The following is a 22,397-nucleotide window of genomic DNA, read 5'->3' as shown; positions in this document are numbered from 1 at the left end:
ACGCCCACACACACTTAAAGGTCAAACTAAATATGGTCGCGGTATTAAAACAATGTGGTCTGGTTGGTTTCACACCTTATTTTGAAAGCATCATACCAATTTTTCTTTTTAAATGAATATTGTTCCAAAGACAGAAATATTTTTGTGTGGTAATGGAGCAAAGATGCTTGGTAAATGTAAACTCACTAAAGCCATGATAGGCTTTATGTAATAGACTGTAAATTGATTCAACTGTCATTACAAACAAATGAAAACCATGACAAAGAGCTTCTAATGGAGAGAAAGAAAGGGAGAGAAAAAGAGGGAAGAAAAGAAAGGAAAGAAGAGAATGTCATTACATAACATCAATGACTATATATTTGGCGAAATACTTTCCAAGCACTTCTCCTATTATGCTGCCTTTTATAAGTTGTAATATTGGTCTTGAGTGTCCCCAGAATGTGTCTGCAAGTTGCAGTTCAAAACACCCCACAGATCATTTATTATAACATGCAAATTCCAGCAGTGTCTTCAGAAGAGGGCGTAGCATATACATCTCTGCTTTTATGTACTTGTAGAGTTTTCACAGCCCATTTGCAAAGACGGATGAGCAACACACATACACACAAATACTTTGATAACATTCGCTATGCGCATTGAAGAAGTCCACTTCCAAAACAAAGATTCACATATAATGTACTCACCCCCTTGTCATCCAAGATGTTCATGTCTTTCTTTCTTCAGTTGTAAAGAAATTATGATTTTGAGGAAAATATTTCAGCATTTTTTTCCATATAATGGACTGATATGGTGCCCCGATTTTGAACTTCCAAAATGCAGTTTAAATGCGGCTTCAAACAATCCTAAATGCGGCTGTAAAAGATCTCAGCTGAGGAAGAAGGGTCTTATCTAGCAAAATGATCGGTTATTTTCATAAAAAAAATACAATTTAAATACTTTTTAATCTCAAACACTCGTCTTGCCTTTCTCTCCATGAACTCTGTGTATTCTGACTCAAGACAGTTAGGGTATGTCAAACAATCGTATTTTCTCCCTCAACTTCAAAAATCATTTCAATATCACCTGCATCGCTGCAGAAGTACCAACCCAGTCTTTGCAAAGAGAACATGCAAAGAAGATCAAACGCCTTTAACAAAAAAGGTAAAATAGCGATATATGATGATTTTGAAGTTGAGGGAGAACATGATATGGGAGTTTTTCGACATACTCTAACTGTCATGAACCAGAACAAAAACAGTCCAAGCAGAGTAAGACAAGACGAGCGTTTGGCATTAAAAAGTATATAAATCGTATTTTTAAAAATGAAAATAACCAATTGTTTCGCTAGATAAGACCCTTCTTCCTCGGCTAGGATGTTTACAACCACATTTGGGATCGTTCGAAGCTGCATTTAAACTGCATTTTGGAAGTTCAAAATTGGGGCACCATAGCAGTCCATTATACGGAGAAAAACGCAAATATTTTCCTCAAAAAACATAATTTCTTTACGACTGAAGAAAGAAAGACATGAACATCTTGGATGACAAGGGGTGAGTAAATTATTTGTAAATTGTTGTTCTGGAAGTGGAGTTCTCCTTTAACAAAATTACATACACACAAATATGGTTAAAATGTTAGCAAAGCACCAAGCCTGCCTTGTATTGCCCTTCGTTCACAAAGCAGTCTAGAGTGAAATGATTGGCGTAGACATAAATGTATTTAGGTAGATTTTGAGGTAATCCGCTGCGTTGTCAGTGGCTCTGAAGGCTCTTAAGTTCACTCTTACATACAAACACAGAATGCTGGGATTGCTTACGAGACATTGTTGATGTTACAACTGCTTGAGTGTGGAGAAAATGGTGGACAGTACACAACTGAAGACAACTTGCTGAGGGCGGAAACTATGGTATGGTATGGTATGGTATGGTAACGCAGTCAGCAGCCATGAGCAGCAGCCGTGAACAATGTGACGTCACACTGCTGAGTATCAAAACCACAGGCCTACTGAGACTGATTTGGTTTAATGGGGATTAAAAAATAAGGAGTTGATGTATTTTTTTATTATTGTAGGGTGGTTGTGTTGCCAAAACTTAGGTCCAAACACCAATTAAAAGTGGATTTTGCATAATAGGTGCCATTAAACTCTCCATATACATACATACATACATACATACATACATACATATATATATATATATATATGGGTTATTGACGTGACATGGCATTTTCACTGTCCCACAAGATAAAAATGAATATAATAAATATTGTCGATATTTAAAATACAGTAAATCGTTAAACATTTCTTTGTTCTACATGGACCTGTTGTTATAAAAGCTGCAGTGTTATTTGATTTTTTTTTCATTTTTGAGCCAAATGTCAAAGTTGTCCTATGGTGTAACTGTCTTAAGCATGGTTTAATAAATTACAACTTTTATAAATTTACAAGAAAACCATTAGAATGTTAATAAATACCACTGGCATAATTATAGAAGTGTCTATTTTAGTAAATGGCGATCATGTTTTTAACCACAAAAGCGTAGGAACTTGATACATTTTGTCTCTGAAAACCATGTCCTATGGTATGACAACATATCCTGGTTTTAAACTGGCCAATTCCAGAGAAAACTTTAATTAGTTAAAGGACTAATTTTAACTTTTTTGGAACCACAGTTTTATGTTTAGTTGTCCTTTGGTGTGACACCCCTAAATTATATTTTTTAATTAAAAACTGTAAGTTAATCATGGAAAATTATGCAAATGTGTCTTGCTAACTGCTAATGACAGGTTAGATTAGAATAGCAAGGTCATTAATTGACACAAAAAGCTAAAATGTCCCATGGTGTAACAAAAAATTCCTCCAGCGTGACGCCTGTACTGTCACATCACAGGACAAAGATGTCACACTGGAGGCTTTTTTAATAATTAAATAAGATTTATCTCCTTTTTTAATTTTTTTTTAATCATTTTCAGTGTTCTTGAAAGCAATAATTACATTAATTAAACTATTTTCTGATGTTTTTGCAGAAAGCTTTTCCTGTTATAAAGCGTCATGAAAATAAGTATAAAATGTGATTTTTTGAAAAAGAAAGAATTGAGGGAGAGAAATTAGAAGAAGAGAGAGGACACGGAAATATAGACGAAATTAACAGGGATCCACCAGAAGAAAGGAGATCCTAACGATGCAGAAAGTAAATAGAAGAAGAGTTTCAGCAACATACTGATTGACTAAGAGACTGAATTTTTTGATGAAAAATTTTGTTTTGTTTAAAAAAACATGTTGATATTGTTTATATCAAAATTAAACTTTCTCCTTTGACATGTTCAAATTAAATAGAAATACTTTAATACCTACTATTTCTGTCCTTTTATAAGTCATGGGGAAGAAATTATGTTAATTATAATTTCATATTAAATAAATTAAACTATATGAAAATAAGTGTCTAAGAATAAAGATCTCTTTCATGTTATTTAAATATTATTAAGAGGGTTTTTTTCTTCATTTTTGCTATGTCTTAAGACAAATTTATGACACAGTTCAGTAAAAATTATTTTAAAAAAAACTGACGAAGTAAGTGACCCTTTATATTTTCTTAAAGGTCAGATTTCACACTACATAAATATATGCACATTTCTTCTTCAAAAATTGTCTTTTACAAATTAAGCATTTTTTACTGCCTGTTTGTCTGTATATATATATATATATATATTCTAAATCAGTACAAAATAATTCTAAAACACCAATAGGTTTAGGTATCTTATTAAGTAGAGAAGTGAGATAAGGTTAATAAGTTTAAAGGTGAACTTCTTGATAATGAAGTCATAGTAATAATAATCACAACACACCATTGCACTGGTATTTATATTCCCTGTTTTTTTAGTAGTGATTTAACGAGCACAGTTCACCTCTTCTATTTTAAATCATACAAAGTCATTCTGTTATTTTACTAATCCTCTCACATTCATATAGTACAAAAAACACATTCAGCAGCCTGAACCATTTCAGATGCACGTAGAGTTTGACTTTCTAAGCCTTGCAATCTAATTCCTTTCTGTGTCTTTCCTGTCAACACATGTCTGTCTGCCTTCATCTCCCTGAGATTATGTGTCTTTTAGAATGTTTCAGTTTTTGGTTTTGAATTCATTAGGTGATGTAAGTCATTGAGTCTACCCTCAGGAAGCAGGATTGATATCCCTAATAAAACCTGATTTAATGCGAAACTGTGTAGAATGCAGTACATTGAATCTGAGAATCATGTGACAGATATCTCTTACAGTAAATGTGAGTATTTTTTTCTCAGGCGGTTTGGAAAGTCTCTAAAATACATACAGTGGCATGCGAAAGTTTGGGAACCCCTTGCAGAATCTGTAAAAATGTGAATAATTTTAACAACATAAGAGAGATCAAACAAAATGCATGTTATTTTTTATTTAGTATTGTCCTGAGTAAGATTTTTTACATAAAAGATGTTAACATATAGTCCACAAGACAAAAAAAAAGCTTTATTAAAAAATGTATTAAAATAAACCCCTGCAAAAGTTTGGGAACTGTTGGTTCTTAAAGGAGAAGTCTACTTCCAAAACAAAGATTCACATATAATATATTCACCCCCTTGTCATCCAAGATGTTTATGTCTTTCTTTCTTCAGTTGTAAAGAAATTATGTTTTTTGAAGAAAACATTTCAGGATTTTTGTCCATATAATGGACTGATATGGTGCCCCGATTTTGAACTTCCAAAATGCAGTTTAAATGCAGCTTCAAACGATCCCAAATGCAGTTGTAAATGATCCCAGCCGAGGAAGAAGGGTCTTATCTAGCAAAATGATCAGTTATTTTCATTAAAAAAATACAATTTAAATACTTTTTAATCTCAAATGCTCATCTTGGCCTGCTCTCCCTGATCTCTGTGTGTTCTGATTCAAGAAAGCTAGGGTATGTTGAAAAACTCCCATCGTATTTTCTCCCTCAACCTCAAAAATCCTTTCAAAATCATCCTACATCACTGCAGAACTTCCGACCCAGTCTTTGCAAAGTGAACATGCAAAGAAGATCAAACACCTTTAACAAAAAAGATAAAACAGCAATATAGGATGGTTTTGAAGTTGAGGGAGAAAATACAGTCAGAGTTTTTTGACACTCTAACTGTCATAAAAAGTATATAAATTGTATTATTTTTATGAAAATAACCGATTGTTTTGCTAGATAAGACCCTTCTTTCTCGGCTGGGATCGTTTACAACCACATTTGGGATCGTTTAAAGCCGCATTTGAACTGCATTGTGAAAGTTCAAAATTGGGGCACCATACCAGTCCATTACATGGAGAAAAATCCTGAAAAAACATAATTTCTTTATGACTAAAGAAAGAAAGACACAAACATCTTGAACAGAATGAAGATGTCCAAATTTTTTTTGTTGAAATATATATATTTTTTTCATTTAGTACTGCTCATCAGAAGCAACAGAAGATCTTGTATCTTGTATGTTTCCCGCAAGACAAATTAAGTACAATTTACCTTGATCTTAAAATTCAAAAAGTTTTCACCCCCCCCGGGTCTTAATGCATAGTGTTTCCTTCTGGAGGAAATTATTCACATTTTCACAGATTCTACAAGGGGTTCCCAAACTTTTGCATGCCACTGTAAAATATTCAGATAAAACGTTCAGATTGTGAAAACCTTTTTTTTTTTTTACTTAAATGTCCTTCCACCCTTGATACGCTCTTGGAAATAATAGTTCTTTAATTGGTATCACTGGTTCCATGAAGAACCTTTACATTCACTGAATCCTTCCATTCCACAAAAAGATCTTCAGATTATTAAAATGTTATTCACACTAAGGTTCTGTTAAGAACTGTTGACTAAAAGATTCTTTTGGGGAAGCCAAAATGATTCTTCTATGACATCACTGCGAAAATTCCCTTTTGGAACTGTTCTTATTTTTAAAAGTGTAGTTCTATGACTAATTTTAAGGCTAGAAGAGACAAAAACATTTTCACTGGTGATTCATTAGCAAGTGAAAATTATAGTTTGTGACGTGTTTACAGAAAGGGACTGACAGTGGATTTTCATTTTCATATTATTAGAATAAGGTCACAAATCCTTTAACTAATCTGTTGACTCATTATTGTAGATGTACTTAAATTACTATAATTACTTTGTACTGAATAACTGCATTTCTAACATATAGTATTTTTAATCATTGTCAGAACATGATTAGATTCAAATGAAGTTGCCAGAGAATTGTCACTACTTTGATGACATCTTTTTCTTGATAAGCCTACATGCTGAAAAAACTTTATTTTTTTTATTTACATTGTTAGTGTTCCAACCCCTCAGGCTGGACCCCCCCAGAGTTGGAACACAATTTGAGCCTAACAACTAGAGCCTTTATTCAGTCAGATTTCTCTGAGATGTGTCTGGGCTGGTTAAAACATCTCTCAGTGATCACGCAACTCCCCTTAACAGATAACAGCCTAGTTGTGTGTCAACCTGTGCAAGTGTGCATTTCAGAAACTATATATTCACATTAAGATAAGACAAATATATGCATGATAAGGGAAGAAATTACAAGATTAGAATATCAGTAGCAAGCTACCACAATTTTATCAGTAGACAGCTAACTGCAAAAAAAAAAAAAAAAATCACCTGGCAATAGCAAAAGCATAAATTACAAATTATAAAAGACATATGGCTAAGAACTTTTTAATGTCTGTGATATCCCAGACAATAAAAAGGTACGTCATTATAACTGAATGAAAGCTGTTTTCTCACGTCTTTAAAAAGATCGCCAACAGCATGAACGGTGTTAACTGTCGTCCTCTGAGGTTAGAGATAATAACTTCCAGTTTTTAAGCCTGCCTTTATTATTAGTATAAAAGGTGCTGACAAAGCAGGGTTTTAGTAATTCCCCTCGAAACGTACAGGGAATATAATAAAAATCTGCATTCAAAGATTAAAAACAACTTCAGAACTGGTTTCCCTGGTTTATTAGGAAGCTTTATCAAATCAGACAGACATGTACAAATATAAGAAAAGCATTCTATTATATGAACTTCAATGTGACGGAGTGATCAGCTTCTGTTTTTATGTTGCTCACTGGGTCATTTCCCAATCACTTTTGGCACATTCCTGCAGCATGAGTCTCTATGCTTATAGGAACATGCAGAGCAGCGCAAGACAAAGAGCTTTTCAGACAAAAAGAGGGGTGAAAGTCAAGAGAGAAACCCTCCAGCACTTTTCCCCAACTTATTACAAATCTACAGACACCACAATTGAAGAACTGCTGGTCTGTGATGATTGCAACATTAACCATTTCACTGTCTGTGCCATGTAAACAAAACAACAAAGTAGGTCACATTTTATAATCTCAGAAAAAAGGTACAAAAGCTGTCACTGGGACATTACCTTTTAAAAAGTTGCACTTTTGTACTTTATTTATCTCTAAAGGGTGCATATTAGTACCTAAATGGTACATTTTAGCACCTTTTGAAAGGGTACTGTTTCAGATTTTGTACCTTTGTACCTTTTTTGTACTTAAGAGTGTACAGCCCTGTATGTTAACATTAGTTAATGCAATAGGTCACAAGTACCAATGCACATTACTTTTACAGCATTTAGGGCTAATGTATTTTGAACAAATGTGAATATATTTTGAATAAAAGTTTAATGATAGCTAATGTTAATAAGCTTTATTGTAAAGCATTACCAGAAAAATGTTATTGTATATTTAGATTCTTTATTCTGTCAAAAATTCAAACAAATAAAAGTCAGGACTATAGCGTGCTGTTTATTTTTTGTGTTGCCTTGGCAGCAGCAAATTTAAAACAGAAAACTGAGTCATTTGTCATGCCAAATCTAGAAATAAACCCTGAAATGTGTCACATAGGTGCTTCAGGCAAAAAGATTGTATCATAAAGACAAACTGTAAAACAATGGGGAAATATAGAGAAATAAAAGAAAGACTAATGCTCATGCTTAAAACTCCAAACTTATCTATGACTGTTCTAAGTCGAACAAATCACTTCTATTTCTGCTTTACAAAACTGCTCACAGTGTGGCACATCCAGATGTTTGCCGACCACAGTGAGTCATTGCTTCTCCAGAGCTTTCTAATATATGCCAGTTTTAGAACAAATCTGGCAGTGGTAACAATTACTCTCTGCTGAGATCCAATCCATGCAGGATTTTTGTTTAAACCAAACACACTCTACAGGTTTGGCTATACTTGTGAGGGCCTAAAGTTTCACAATAGAACATGTCAAAAACAGACTTGCAAAGACATCTGAACATGCCTATTTAAGGGATTAGTTCACTAGTTTTCTCCATATAGTGGACTTCCATGGGGATCAGCGGGTTGAAGGTCCAAATTGCAGTTTCAATGCAGCTTCAAAGAGCTCTACACGATCCCAGCTGACAAATAAGTGACTTGTCTAGTGAAAAATAAAAATGTATATAATTTTTAGCCACAAATGCACATCTGGCACTAGCTCTGTGTCCACGATTTCACACATTACATAATTACGTTGGAAAGGTCACATGTGACTTAGGTGGAAGTAACATTTACAAAGCGAACATGCAAAAAAGTCAAATGCCCTATACAAGAAAAGTTAAAACAATGATGTCAGACAATTTTGAAGTTGGAAAAGAAAATGAGATGTTCTTCGCCCTACTCTAGCTTTTTGAACCAAAGTACAAAGATGAAGAACTAACCGCACGTGACCTTTCCAATGTGATTACGTAATGCGTTGATGCAGAGCCTAGTGCAAGACGAGCATTTGTGGTTAAAAAGTATCTAATTTTTTTTTTTTTTTTATAAACTGAAATGAAATGGGGTGAGTAAATTATCCAGAAATTTTAATTCAGGCATGAACTTGTCCTTTAAATAGCTCATAAATTGGCTAAATCACCCTTACGACAAAGATTTGTATGGCTAAATTCTGTTTCAAAGATATGCTATAAACAGTTCAACTTAAGGAAAGAAAAGGATGTGACTCGGAATTTGTGCTCTGGGTTTTTCCCATCCAAGTGTAAGTACTGAACAAACACACAAACACACCGCAAACACACACCCGGAACAGACATTTTAAGAAAATGTGTTGAAAATATATGCCTAGTTCTTTCATGAAACTCTAGATGGCGCAGGCTGACGGGTGTTAACATAACTGATGATATTTACAGCCTTATACGACTTGGCACAAGCTGATTGGTTCATGTTGTGTACGCAGCCAATGAGTTTGCACCTTTACCTTTAAATGGCTGGTTGGCATTCACTTCAGCCTTTCGCAACACGCTTTCAGAGTTCCTCTGAAACCCTCCACCTTCCCCAGCTCCACCTGTATAGATCTGCTATGGGTTATTTTATATACTATTTGTGCAGCAGCAGTATGCCACAGTATGTATGTAGTACTCACAGCAGCGTATCGACATATGCTTTGGCAGTAGCAAGTTCCTGTACTTGCTTGCAGCTGCAGCAGCAATAATCTACAACTACACCAATAACCAACAGCAGCAGAAATTCAGCAATTTTTGATTAGTAATTTGCATTGACAAGCACTTAATTTGGACAACTTTAAAGGCGATTTTCTCAATATTTCGATTTTTTGCACCCTCAGATTCCTGATTTTCAAATAGCTGTATCTCGGCCAGATACTATCCTTTCCTAACAAACCATACATAAATAGAAAGCTTATTTATTCAGATGTATAAATCTCAATTTCAAAAAATTGACCCTTATGACTGGTTTTGTGGTCCAGGGTCACATATTTTTGCTTTATGGGCATGTTTTGTTTAAAATCTACTGATATCAACAGGTTTGCATGATGATTAGGTTTAGATCTGGGATGAGCAAATATCACCTCTGTATAAAAACATTCAGTCTAAGAGTTGCCGTCACTCATATAGTAAAACCACAGTGAGTGTATGTGTTCACCGTGAGTATGTTTATGTCATGACAACAAAGCTTCTAGCAATATCAGTCATCATTACGGAGAGCTGGATTTTTTTTCCTCAACCCCCATCTGCCTGCAACACACACACACATTCACACACACCCTGCCCACAGGCAACTTTAACCGTGAAGCTAACAGCAGCTCTTTCTTATTTCCAACTGATCAGTGTTTCCACACAGTGTGTTCATTAACTGTTTGGCTTGATTTTTTAATAGCCTAAAAAGGCTAATAAACCTGCTGTGAGCCATTCTACATTCTGCTGCCAACTGTGAATGTAAATATGTGGTTTTTTATTTAATGTATGTAATTTGCTTCTGTTGTACAGGTGATCGTAAATCTTTTCCTTCACACTATTTTTCAGAGCCTTTTAGTTCATTTAGTGTTTGGCATTGATATTTGTGTAATCTGTGCTTTGTGCCTAAAACCTAAAGACAGAAAACCAGCCTTCTTGTACACAACAACCAAACTAGATGATGAATCAATAAATGAATCATTTCATATGTCAGTTTGTAAATTCAAATTAAGCTACTGCAGTATAATGCATATAATTGTCTCTATAAACAGACATAAGTGTGGACAACATGCGTGTTTTGAAAATACTGTAATGCTCTTTGTTTTAAAGGCTGTGACTCTTGGCTACAGTAGCAGGAAATTCTTGCCAGTCTTCTTCATCTGTAGTCAGTGATGGCTTTACTTCCTTTAATATTTGCCTTTAACAAATTCTCCAAGTTCTAATCTATAATCAAATCAACTTTGGCTGCTATTTTGTCTCTTTTACATCATCTGTTTTGAAAGTGAGGCGACATATCACTTATATCAGTGTGTTCATTCAAGATCAATTACAAAAACAAACATTTCTATTTTCTCTCAGGATTAAACTGGTTCTGTGACAAGTGCGACAGAAAAAAAAATAAAAGTGTCTAGTCTGGTGATTGAAAGTTGTTCATCTAACTGAACCCGTTTCTACTTCCTGCAGTGATGCTAAATAGTTTTTTGCTTATTCATATGATCATAATTAAGTTTCAAGGATTAATTCACTTCCTTGTCCATGTCATCCAAAATGTTCATGTCTTTCTTCGGTCACAAAGAAATTAAGGTTTTTGAGGAAAACTTTCCAGGATTTTTCTCCATATTCTGGATTTCAATGGGGATCAGTGGGTTGAAGGTCCAAATTGCAGTTTCAATGGAGGTTTAAAGGACTCTACACAATCCCAGACAAGGAATAATGGTCTTATCTAGCAAAACAATTGATCATTTTCCAAAAGAAAGACAAATTTATATAATTTTTAACCACAAATGCTCATCTTGCACTAGTTCGACTAGTTCGCATTACATAGTAATGTTGGAAAAGTCACGTGTGACCTAGGTGGAAGTACCGATCCAGTGTTTACAAAGTGAACGTGCAAAGAAAATCAAACGCCCATTACAAAAAAATGTTTCGCCCTACCCTACCTTTTTGATCCGAAGTACACAGACTAAGAACAAACCACTCGTGACCTTTCCAACATGATTGACATTACATAATGCGTAAGAGCATCTGTACATCAAAAGTACATCAATTTTTTTTTTTTTTTTTTTTTTTTAAATGATTATTGTTTTGCTAGATAAGACCCTTATTCCTCAGCTGGGATTGTGTAGAGCCCCTTGAAGCTGCATTGAAACTGCAGTTTGGACCTTCAACCTGCTGATCTCTATTGAAGTCCACTATATGGAGAAAAATCCTGGAATGTTTTCCTCAAAAACCTTAATTTCTTTTTAAAGAAAGAAAGACATGAACATCTTGGATGACACAAGGGTGAGCCAATTATGAATGATGTATAAATGATGTTTTTGTACTAACATTGTGAGAACGTTAGCTGGGATGCTGTTATGCTTTTGTGTTATTAGTAATCCGGAAAGAACAGATCACAAAATTCTATAAAAGATTTCTTTATTTTACTTACTGCTTCTAAGACTACAGCACATCTGAGTCAGTCAATCCAAAAAACCTTCCAACTTGTGCAAGAAGAAACCTGCTATCGAAATACGAGGATGTCTTAAGCCTAATAAGACAAAGGTGAGCACCTAAACTAGTCCAGCAAAATCTTTCCACTTGAAAAGACAGAAGCATATTTGTCTATTTAATGACATGTCCTCTACATCAATTCAAACAAAGCTTAAATGTGATTACGCAAGATGAAAATAAATCAACAGTGAGACCATAATAAACACTGCTGATTCTTGTCGGATTCTGCTTTTGTGTCCAAACCCTGATTGTTCAACACAGGCGAAGCCCTGCTGGAATAGTGGGATTGTTTGGGGAGGAATAAAGAGTGTTTTGAACGCTGGCTCGGTGGAAGGTAATTAGTCTTTGGCAAGTAGTCATATAGCACGTCTTAAAACAAAACGCAGAGTCACACAGGCGGATCAGCACAATACAGATGCAGCAGTGTTGTGAGAGCTCAAACCAATGACATATTATCTTTCTATTGTGTTATGGTATACAATGCTGAAATATGTACAGGATGTCCTACCATTGTCTCCACCTTGCAACTGTAACACACACAACATGGCAGTCCACTATATTGCATTTTAAACAGATAAATCCATGTCTAATAATCTATGATATTATGAAATCAATGATAAAATGACTGGATCTCACAAAAATATGCCTATGGCACATTTCATATATATGTATACATAGCCTGTTTAGGAATATGAAATGTAATCACCTGAAAATAAACAAACATAAATAAACATATTTTGTACATTTACACAGTCGTGGCCAGAATTATTGCCACCCTTGGTAAATATAAACAAAGAAGTCTATGAAAATAAATCTGCATTTTTAATCCTTTATTCAAAATATTCATAAAAATATAACCTTTCATTGAAGTAAAACAATTGAAAATAGGGGAAAGTTCATTATGAAATAAATGTTTTTCTCCCCCAAAAAAATTTGCCCACAATTAATGACACAAGGGCCAAATTTACTTAATCATGTTGAGCTTCACAAAATAAAAAGTGGCTGTTAGAAATATCTAAAGCATTGACAATTATCATTTCAGGGCAATAATTAAGAATTTCCAATCAACATGAAATGTTACAAATCTGCCTGAAAGAGGACGTATGTCTGTATTGTCTTAAAACATTTGTGACCCTGGATCACAAAACCGGTCATAAGGGTCAAGTTTTTGAAATTGAGACCTATACATCATCTGAAAGCTAAATAAATATTGATGTATGGTCTGTTAGGATAGGACAATATTTGGCCGATATACAACTATGTGAAAATCCGTAATCTGAGGGTGCAAAAAACATATCTTCACAGAACATGACCTTTACTTAATGTCCTAATGATTTTGGAATAAAAGAAAAATCGAGAATTTTGACCCATACAATGTATTTTTGGCTACTGATACAAATATACCTGTGCTACTCAAGACTGGCTTGTTATTTTGTTTTATATTTATTGTTAAAACATTTATTTCAAAATGAGATTTACCCCCTTTTTCAATGTTTTACTTCAATGAAAGGCTCGGTTTTTGTGAATTCTTTGAACATAAGATCAAAAGGATTAACAATGCAGATTTATTTCACAGGCTTCCTTATTCATATATATAAAGTCACAGTCAGGCAGTTATTTTACAATTTCACGTTTTTATGCGAATGAGACAAAATAATGGTCATGAGGGAGGAGGTCATGATTCAAATACTGTTTCACTGATGAATAATGCTGCATTTAAGACATTATCTTCCTGCAACATGTAACTTGTAAGGTTTAAATGTCAATTGAAATACGAATGTTCTTAACAGGTTTTGGGATTCACACAAACTAATATGAAAACATCAATCAAAGTTTAGTATATATGAATCATGGCATTAATAACTGTCGCAACAGGATTAGTTGACCTTGTTTATTAACGACTTGTTAAATAGAAAGTTACCCTATATACGCTAAAGTGCTACGAATAACATGGAAATTAAACAAGGCTGTTTTAAACTGGTCCCCCACCTCTGAAACCAGACAAAGCAACTATCAGTGAGTGTGAGAATAAACATAGATGACAGCATATGGTGCTCATTCACAAATTCCCGTGACAGATATGTAGTGGAAAGAGCATTAGAAATGAGACGACAGGTCACTCACCTGTGGTACACTTCTCCGGTACTACTGATAAACACTTTATCTTTATTCCTCTTTTTGGACCTCCAGGTCGGGAAACGTTTCTTCTTCTTCTCGCTGGGGCTGGTGGGCAGTGAGTCCGGGAATGAGGTGATATCTCTAGGGCTCGACGGTAAAGTCATGACCGAACCACCGAGACTCGTTTGGTCGTCTTCAGGTGAAGTGCCCCACTGACCCTCAGTCCTGTCAGCATCCCTGTGTTCCTTATCGGAGCTCTTTGACTTCCCAAACAGTTTCTTAATTTTGGACTTTGATACGCTCATGATTGAGTATTTACGACATGTACAACGATGAAGTTTCCCTTTAGTCTTACGAAGTAGTTAAAACTGAAAGTTTGCGGGCACTTTGTTGGGCACGCTTTGTTTGGCGCGCTCTGAAGATTCGTTGCTGTTCACGCGCTCCTGAAGCTCACTGGAGCGTGCGGGGCGGAGCGCTCAGTCCCGCTTTGAACTTCGTGTATACTTTTCCCTTGTTTTATGCTTTGAACAAAAGCTGAGCTGTCAAACCTCGTAAGAGTAAATTAAATAAACAACGCACTGAAACTGCAACATACAGACACGTAGTTTAATCTGAATTTATATTTTCAATTTACAGTGCTTGTTTGATTAAATCCAATCTCCGGTGCACGTATTTGCAGAGGCGCCTACTGTAATTTCCTTTGAATGGAAAAGGTTTATAGCGCTTCCTGGTGGTCATTTTAAATTAAATCTAAAACCCACAGCTTGTAAAGATGAAAGTTGTCAAACTACAATTCTCAAGTTTTTTTTTTTACCCAGAAAAAAATGAATATTTTACAATAAGATAAATAAATTAAACATTAGTTCACTACTTTAGTTAACATGAACAGTGATTGATAGAGCTATTCAATAAATCTTAGTTGATTCCATCATTCACCAATACATTTTTCCTAATCAAAATGTATTCACATTAGATAACGCACTGTGCACTGACATGAACAGTTGTATTTCACTTGTATAACTACCATGAACAAAAAAAATAAATATTGTAAAAATATAATGCTTATTGTTAGTTAATTTATTTATGTATTAACTCGTGTTCATTATAAAGCGTTACCGATGTTCTAAACAAAACGTTTTTTTAAGGGACAGTTCAACCCAAATGAAAATTCTATCATTACTTACTCAACGTTATGTCTTTTCAAACATGTGAGACCTTCGTTCATCTGCGGAGCACAAATTACCGTATTTTTGATGAAATCCGAAAGATTTCTGACTCTGCATAAACAGCAACGCAACTGACACATTTGAGGTCTAGAAAGTTAGTAAGGACACTGTTAAAATAGTCCATGTGACATCTGTGGCTCAATGGTAATGTTATGTAGCTACGAGAATACTTTTTGTGCACAAAGAAAACAAAAATAATGACTTTGTTCAATAATTTCTTCTCTTCAGTGTCAGTCTTTGATGCACGTTTACAACAGTACAGCGACATATTCAAAGGAATGCTCTTGCGGCATCCTACAACAATGAAGGTGAGTAATTTAATGACAGAATTTTAATTTTCAGGTGAACTATCCCTTTAATTGGAAACCATTTGACAGGTTTTTCCTGTCAAACACAATGCATTAAGAGCCAGGGCTGAAAACTTTTTGAATTTGAAGATCAGGGTAAATTTCAGTTATTTTGTCTTCCAGGAAATATGCAAGTATCTTCTGGAGCTTCTGAAGGGCAGTACTAAATTTAAAAAATATGATATTTAGGCAAAATAAGAACATCTTCATTCTGTTCAAATGTTTTCACACCCCCCAGCTCTCAATGCACTGTTTTTCCTTCTGGAGCATCAGTGAGTGTTTGAACCTTCTTCTAATAGTTGCATGAGAGTCCCTCAGTTGTCCTCAATGTGAGATGGATCTCAAAATCATATAGTCATTGTTGGAAACACAGAAATGCTGGAAAACCAAAGAATTTGTGTGACCTGAAGGATTTTTCTAAAAAACCACTGTGGATCATTCAGGTAACACAGTATTAAGAATCAAGTGCATGTATACTTGTGAACAAGGTCATTTTTGTAAATTAAACTTTCTTTTGTGGACTATATGTAAACATCTTTTTGTGAAATATCTTATTTAGGTCAGTATTAAATAAAAACATGCATTTTGTATGATCCATCTTATTTTAGTAAAATCATTAACATTTTGCAGATTCTCCAAGGTGTATGTAAACTTTTGACTTCAACTGTATATTACATTATATATTCATTGTGGACATAAAGGATTTTATATCCATACTATATCCAAAATGTGTGGTTATTCTTAACTTTAAAGAGCAGGGCTGACATAGACATAACAGGAAGAATCAAAGGCTGAAAGTCAGAAATCTCTGTTGTGAAGAGTGACAAGCCACTAATTGGTATAAACAGTTTGAGTATTTTACACTAAAATAATTCATACTCCAAATTTGTCATAGCTGCCAGCAGTTTATTTAATGAGAGTGCGATGGCATATGGCAAGCATGCAGTGTTTTTATAGTTAATGTCAAACCTGTTCCTTGCACGCACATACACAGGTCCCATCAGAAAATTACAAAGAGCAACATTTTGACATTCAGTTTCTCAGAAAGAGATATGGGCTGAATAGTATGGATGGAGCATCTCTCAAAAAAAACAACAAAACATGGCGCAAAGCTGAAAAACAGAATTTTAAAAAGTGGCCCTAGCCCAACTTTCTAACAATAATTTTCTGGTCTGAACTCAAAGTGAACTGAATAGCGGACTGAAAAAGAAAATCCCTACATTTTTACTCAACCCTCTATTCCATTAATGGATGAGCATAAACAGCAGAGAGGAAAAGAAAACAAACATCTCTGCAACACAATCTTCCTGTTTTTGTTCAGCAACTCACTTCAAACATCAGAGATGTGTCTCAATTTATTTTACTCATTCTTACGTTTTTTTGCTACCTTGAGAAAATGCATAAGGCCAGAGGTGTCATTACACGTCAGTGTCATTCTGCTACATTCACTTCATGTTCATGAATGTATACAATTTGCACGTTAAACTCTGAAAACCAAACAATATCTACAAATCTCCAAAAACATTTGGCAACCAGTTTTTCGTTTATCACTTTCAGTTCCAAATTAGAAACTATAAACTTACATTCAACATTGTATCAACATAAAATGCAGTATTTCACTCTGAGCCTTTAATCAAACTTGGTAGACCAACTTATAAACCATTTTTGTCTACAAGTCATCCTTCTTATGATAGCACCACATCTTAAAAACAATTCAGCTTCTTTAAATGAAATGCTCCTTGTCCATTTAAACCATTTGCTTAAAAAAAAAATCCCATTTTGCTACTATTTAAACTGTTAAGGACACTTCACGTGAAGTGCAAGTGATGTAGTTCTAGCTCTAGAGCTACACAGGCGTTTCCCTTCATGTGTTTCATGCCATGGAATGCAGTTATGATGGTGCAGCACTCTTTATGTTAAATAATGAATCTAGAGTGAATAAGGCAGATCTATAGAATCTCTTCATGTATCTATAGTTTCTGTTAAAGAGGTCTTTCCTTCTTCAAAAGGCCACAGGTGCTGCAAATTTACTACGTGGTATGTAAGGTGCCATTTGCAAACAACTGATGACTAATGTGTATGATATGAACTTCATATTTAAGTTTCAACCTTCTGATATCAACCTAAGTCAATATGCACTTCAAACTTTGATAAAGGGTCTTTTTTGTGTTCAGAGTGCTATACTGCTCTCTAAAACTCTCTGAAAATAAACACTGGAGCTTTCAACACTGTTCCGATGCATTTAGATAGAAACAAAACAAAAAAAATGTTTCATAAGTGTTCACTTTGCAAGCTTAGAAAAAGCATTTTTTTTTTTAAACAAAAGGCTGGTGAACCCACTCTTATTGCTACATAGCGTGGGTGAGAGGAATAGATATGCGTGAGCCACATGCTCACACGCTATTAGCCATCGGTACACAGACAGTATCTGGCACTTCCTGCTTTAACACTTGAACTAAGACAAAGAAAAAAAAATAGTGTGAAAACAGCCTTTCGGCCGCACTGAGGATTACTGATATGTCCTAAAGAGCTGTAACGGGAGAGGGAGAAATCATGCAATTGGGTATTTACTCTATAAAAAAATAAAAAATAAAAAAAAAAAGAGAAGGGGAAAAAAAAAGGAGTCCATAGCTTGTTTTCTTCTCTTTCTCGTGTGATGGAAAATAAACAAGTCCCAGCGCAGGGAGCGGAGTGGAGGAGATTTTGAGCTATTATTTGACAAGCCGCTTTGCTACGTCAGCGTAGGCGATCTCGATCTCCTTGTCGCTGGGACATGTGTTGGTGAACTCCTCGCGCTTGTAAGCATTGTTTAGGTACCTCCAGATGCCCGTCATGTCTTTAGGGATCTCAAAGCCTCTGTACTTCTTTGCCACCACCTGCAAGCCAAAATAGGGAACAATTGTCTTGTAATATCACACATCATAATCACATTAAAAGATCTGAAACATTTGAAAGCCAAAATAATATTGCAAAATTCTCTTCAATCGGCAGCATGGGATGACCTGTATGGCTCGTTACCTTAACAATGTGGAGTTTAGGCAGCAGGTTGCAGTCGGCCAGTGTCATCTCTTCACCATCAAGGAACCTGCGTGTGGAGGCCTTTACTTCCTCCATGCTGTTGTGGTCAATCTCATCTGGCAGAGGAGAGCACAGGTACTCATCCAACTTTTGCAAAGTCTTCAGCAGTCCCCTCTCCAAACCTATATGTCAAAGATAGTTAAAGAGTTAGGTAGAATTTGAAAATATGCTGTTTTCACACAGTTTTTAATTTGTTTGTGGTAAAAAAAAAATAAATAAATAAAAAATTTGCCACTCCAAAATAAATCTTAAACCCCAAATGATCCAGATACACTATTTTAGATAGAAAAACAGCAATATTTGTATTAATAAAATAATAATTATTATATACAAGTATTTATATTTAAGGATTATATACATATATTATTATTTTAATTATCTATCTATACCCATCTACCCATCTCTCCCTCTCCCCCTCTCTCCCTCTCTCTCTATATATAAACAGTAAATAATTACATATAAATAATTATATACATATCATTTATATAGTTATTTATTTTATATATAATTTTATACATTTTTCCTTTATATATATTTGTTTATATATAATATCTAGAAATTACTATTTATTATATAATAATTTATTTTACATATAAATAGTAATAATTTGTACATATTACATATTTAACACACACACACACACACATACATATATATACACACACACATATACATATATATATGGTCCCCACAATGTAGCAAAAACAAGTACACACACACACACACACACACACAGTGGGTACGGAAAGTATTCAGACCCCCCTTAAATTTTTCACTCTTTGTTATATTGCAGCCATTTGCTGAAATCATTTAAGTTCTTTTTTTTTGTCCTCATTATTGTACACACAGCACCCCATGTTGACAGAAAAACACAGAATTGTTGACATTTTTGCAGATTTATTAAAAAAGAAAAACTGAAATATCACATGGTCCTAAGTATTCAGACCCTTTGCTGTGACACTCATATATTGAACAGGTGCTGTCCATTTCTTCTAATTATCCTTGAGATGGTTCTACACCTACACCTTGAGTCCAGCTGTGTTTGATTATACTGATTGGACTTGATTAGCAAAGCCACACACCTGTCTATATAAGACCTTACAGCTCACAGTGCATGTCAGAGCAAATGAGAATCGTGAGGTCAAAGGAACTGCCTGAAGAGCTCAGAGACACAATTGTGGCACGACACAGATCTGGCCAAGGTTACAAAAAAATTTCTGCTGCACTTAAGGTTCCTAAGAGCACAGTGGCCTCCATAATCCTTAAATGGAAGACGTTCGGGACGACCAGAACCCTTCCTAGAGCTGGCCGTCCGGCCAAACTGAGCTATCGGGGGAGAAGAGCCTTGGTGAGAGAGGTAAAGAAGAACCCAAAGATCACTGTGGCTGAGCTCTAGAGATGCAGTCGGGAGATGGGAGAAAGTCAACCATCACTGCAGCCCTCCACCAGTCGGGGCTTTATGGCAGAGTGGCCCAACGGAAGCCTCTCCTCAGTGCAAGACACATGAAAGCCCGCATGGAGTTTGCTAAAAAACACCTGAAGGACTCCAAGAAGTTGAGAAATAAGATTCTCTGGTCTGATGAGACCAAGATAGAACTTTTTGGCCTTAATTCTAAGCGGTATGTGTGGAGAAAACCAGGCACTGCTCATCACCTGTCCAATACAGTCCCAACAGTGAAGCATGGTGGTGGCAGCATCATGCTGTGGGGGTGTTTTTCAGCTGCAGGGATAGGACGACTGGTTGCAATCGAGGGAAAGATGAATGTGGCCAAGTACAGGGATATCCTGGACGAAAACCTTCTCGAGAGTGCTCAGGACCTCAGACTAGGCTGAAGGTTTACCTTCCAACAAGACAATGACCCCAAGCACACAGCTAAAATAACGAAGGAGTGACTTCACAACAACTCCGTGACTGTTCTTGAATGGCCCGGCCAGAGCCCTGACTTAAACCCAATTGAGCATCTCTGGAGAGACATAAAAATGGCTGTCCACCAACATTTACCATCCAACCTGACAGAACTGGAGAGGATCTGCAAGGAGGAATGGCAGAGGATCCCCAAATCCAGGTGTGAAAAACTTCTTGCATCTTTCCCAAAAAGACTCATGGCTGTATTAGATCAAAAGGGTGCTTCTACTAAATACTGAGCAAAGGGTCTGAATACTTAGGACCATGTGATATATCAGTTTTTCTTTTTTAATAAATCTGCAAAAATGTCAACAATTCTGTGTTTTTCTGTCAATATGGGGTGCTGTGTGTACATTAATGAGGAAAAAAATGAACTTTAAATGATTTTAGCAAATGGCTGCAATATAACAAAGAGTGAAAAATTTAAGGTGGTCTGAATACTTTCCATACCCACTGTAAATAGTAAATAATTACATAATTGCATATAAATTATTATATACATATTTATATAATTATTATTTATTTTATATATAATTTTCTATATTATTATTATTTTTTTTATTATTATTATTATTATTATGTATTATATATAAAATAATTAGATATAATAAATAGTAATAATTTCTACATATTATATATAATGAATTTTATATATAATATATTTATATATATTATGTATTATATATAATTAATTATCTAAATACATTATTAATAATAATAATCATAATTATCATTCATTTATATATATATATATATATATATATATATATAGTATAAAAAGAATATTGTTTTACAATATATTATTATTATTATTATTATTATTATTATTATTATTATTAGTCTGATGAAAAGCCTACATGCTTGAATCGTCACCTATGTGACAGTCTGTTATTAAACTTTTGTATTCTTGTAACCCAGGTGTGCTGACTTTTTTCTATTTTCATGACAATATAATATTACACAGTAATTATAAAATATTTAATTATCAAAAATTTATTATTAAATAACTTGTGATATAATATATGATTCACAAAATGTGAAGAAAGAATGGATTACAGTTAAAAAGGATGTAATCTGCCCTCTAGTGGGAGAAAGTGCCAAAATAATAATTGCAGTGTTTGGCTGCACTTCTACTTAGCTGCCACATAAGGGCATAATCACACTCCTGTGAAACCAGATCCTTACAGTTCACCCATTTAGCTCTAAACTTTCAAAAAAAAAAAAAAAAAAAAAAAAAAAGGAAAAAAGGACCACTCAGGGGTGCAAACTAAAATGCTAAGGCATGTTTTGTACACTGTGCTGTCCGGCTGGCCTTCAGACAATGTTGACAGACTCCAGCTGGAATGAAGAGGCTGTTATCACCCACAGTCAACATTTTACTAGGGTGGAGACTCTTGAAGTTAGTTTATGTTCAGGGTCACTGCCAAACGCTTATTGAGCCGAGTCGTCTTTGAGATTGCGTGGCATTGCATCAAGGCAAATTCCTAGTGTTTTTATCTTTTTCACAACAGTTCTACACCTTCTGATAAAAGCACAGGCACTCTTATTTCGAAAACTTTGTTTTAGGTTAACAATAACGGTGTTTACTCTGGAAGTTTATCTAACTATCAAATTGTAGCCCTACCTACAGTACTAAAGCATGTAAATGAGACATTGGATCCAAGCCCTGCGTTATCTAAACTAGAGACAACACTGTTTACATACACAACTTGAGACATGGCAACCATAACTATGTCTAATCTCTCAAAACAGAGCAATAGAAAGTTTCTGGTTAAACTGAGTTTATTGAATG

General features: G+C 34.9%; 2 protein-coding genes across 2 annotated transcripts in view; both read right to left on the bottom strand.

The window, feature by feature from the left end:
- Positions 1–14,422, bottom strand: part of crybg1a (crystallin beta-gamma domain containing 1a) — a 49,387-nt gene extending 34,965 nt beyond the window's left edge. The window contains exon 1 of the mRNA XM_051133004.1: positions 14,055–14,422. Within this exon, the coding sequence (XP_050988961.1) occupies positions 14,055–14,353 (299 nt within the window). The 5' untranslated portion in view covers positions 14,354–14,422. The remainder of the gene's footprint in view (positions 1–14,054) is intronic.
- A 2,954-nt stretch (positions 14,423–17,376) lies between these two features.
- The window catches only part of clic4 (chloride intracellular channel 4), a 29,858-nt gene continuing 24,837 nt past the window's right edge, over positions 17,377–22,397 (bottom strand). Inside the window, exons 5-6 of the mRNA XM_051133460.1 lie at positions 18,640–18,821; positions 17,377–18,497 (exon numbers count right to left, since the gene is read on the bottom strand). Of these exons, the coding sequence (XP_050989417.1) occupies positions 18,333–18,497; positions 18,640–18,821 (347 nt within the window). The 3' untranslated portion in view covers positions 17,377–18,332. The remainder of the gene's footprint in view (positions 18,498–18,639; positions 18,822–22,397) is intronic.

The sequence above is a fragment of the Labeo rohita genome, chromosome 17 (assembly GCF_022985175.1).
Source record: "Labeo rohita strain BAU-BD-2019 chromosome 17, IGBB_LRoh.1.0, whole genome shotgun sequence".
Taxonomy (NCBI): Eukaryota; Metazoa; Chordata; class Actinopteri; order Cypriniformes; family Cyprinidae; genus Labeo; species Labeo rohita.
Note: the sequence above shows the minus strand (reverse complement) of the source record. Positions and strands in the feature narration are given on the sequence as shown.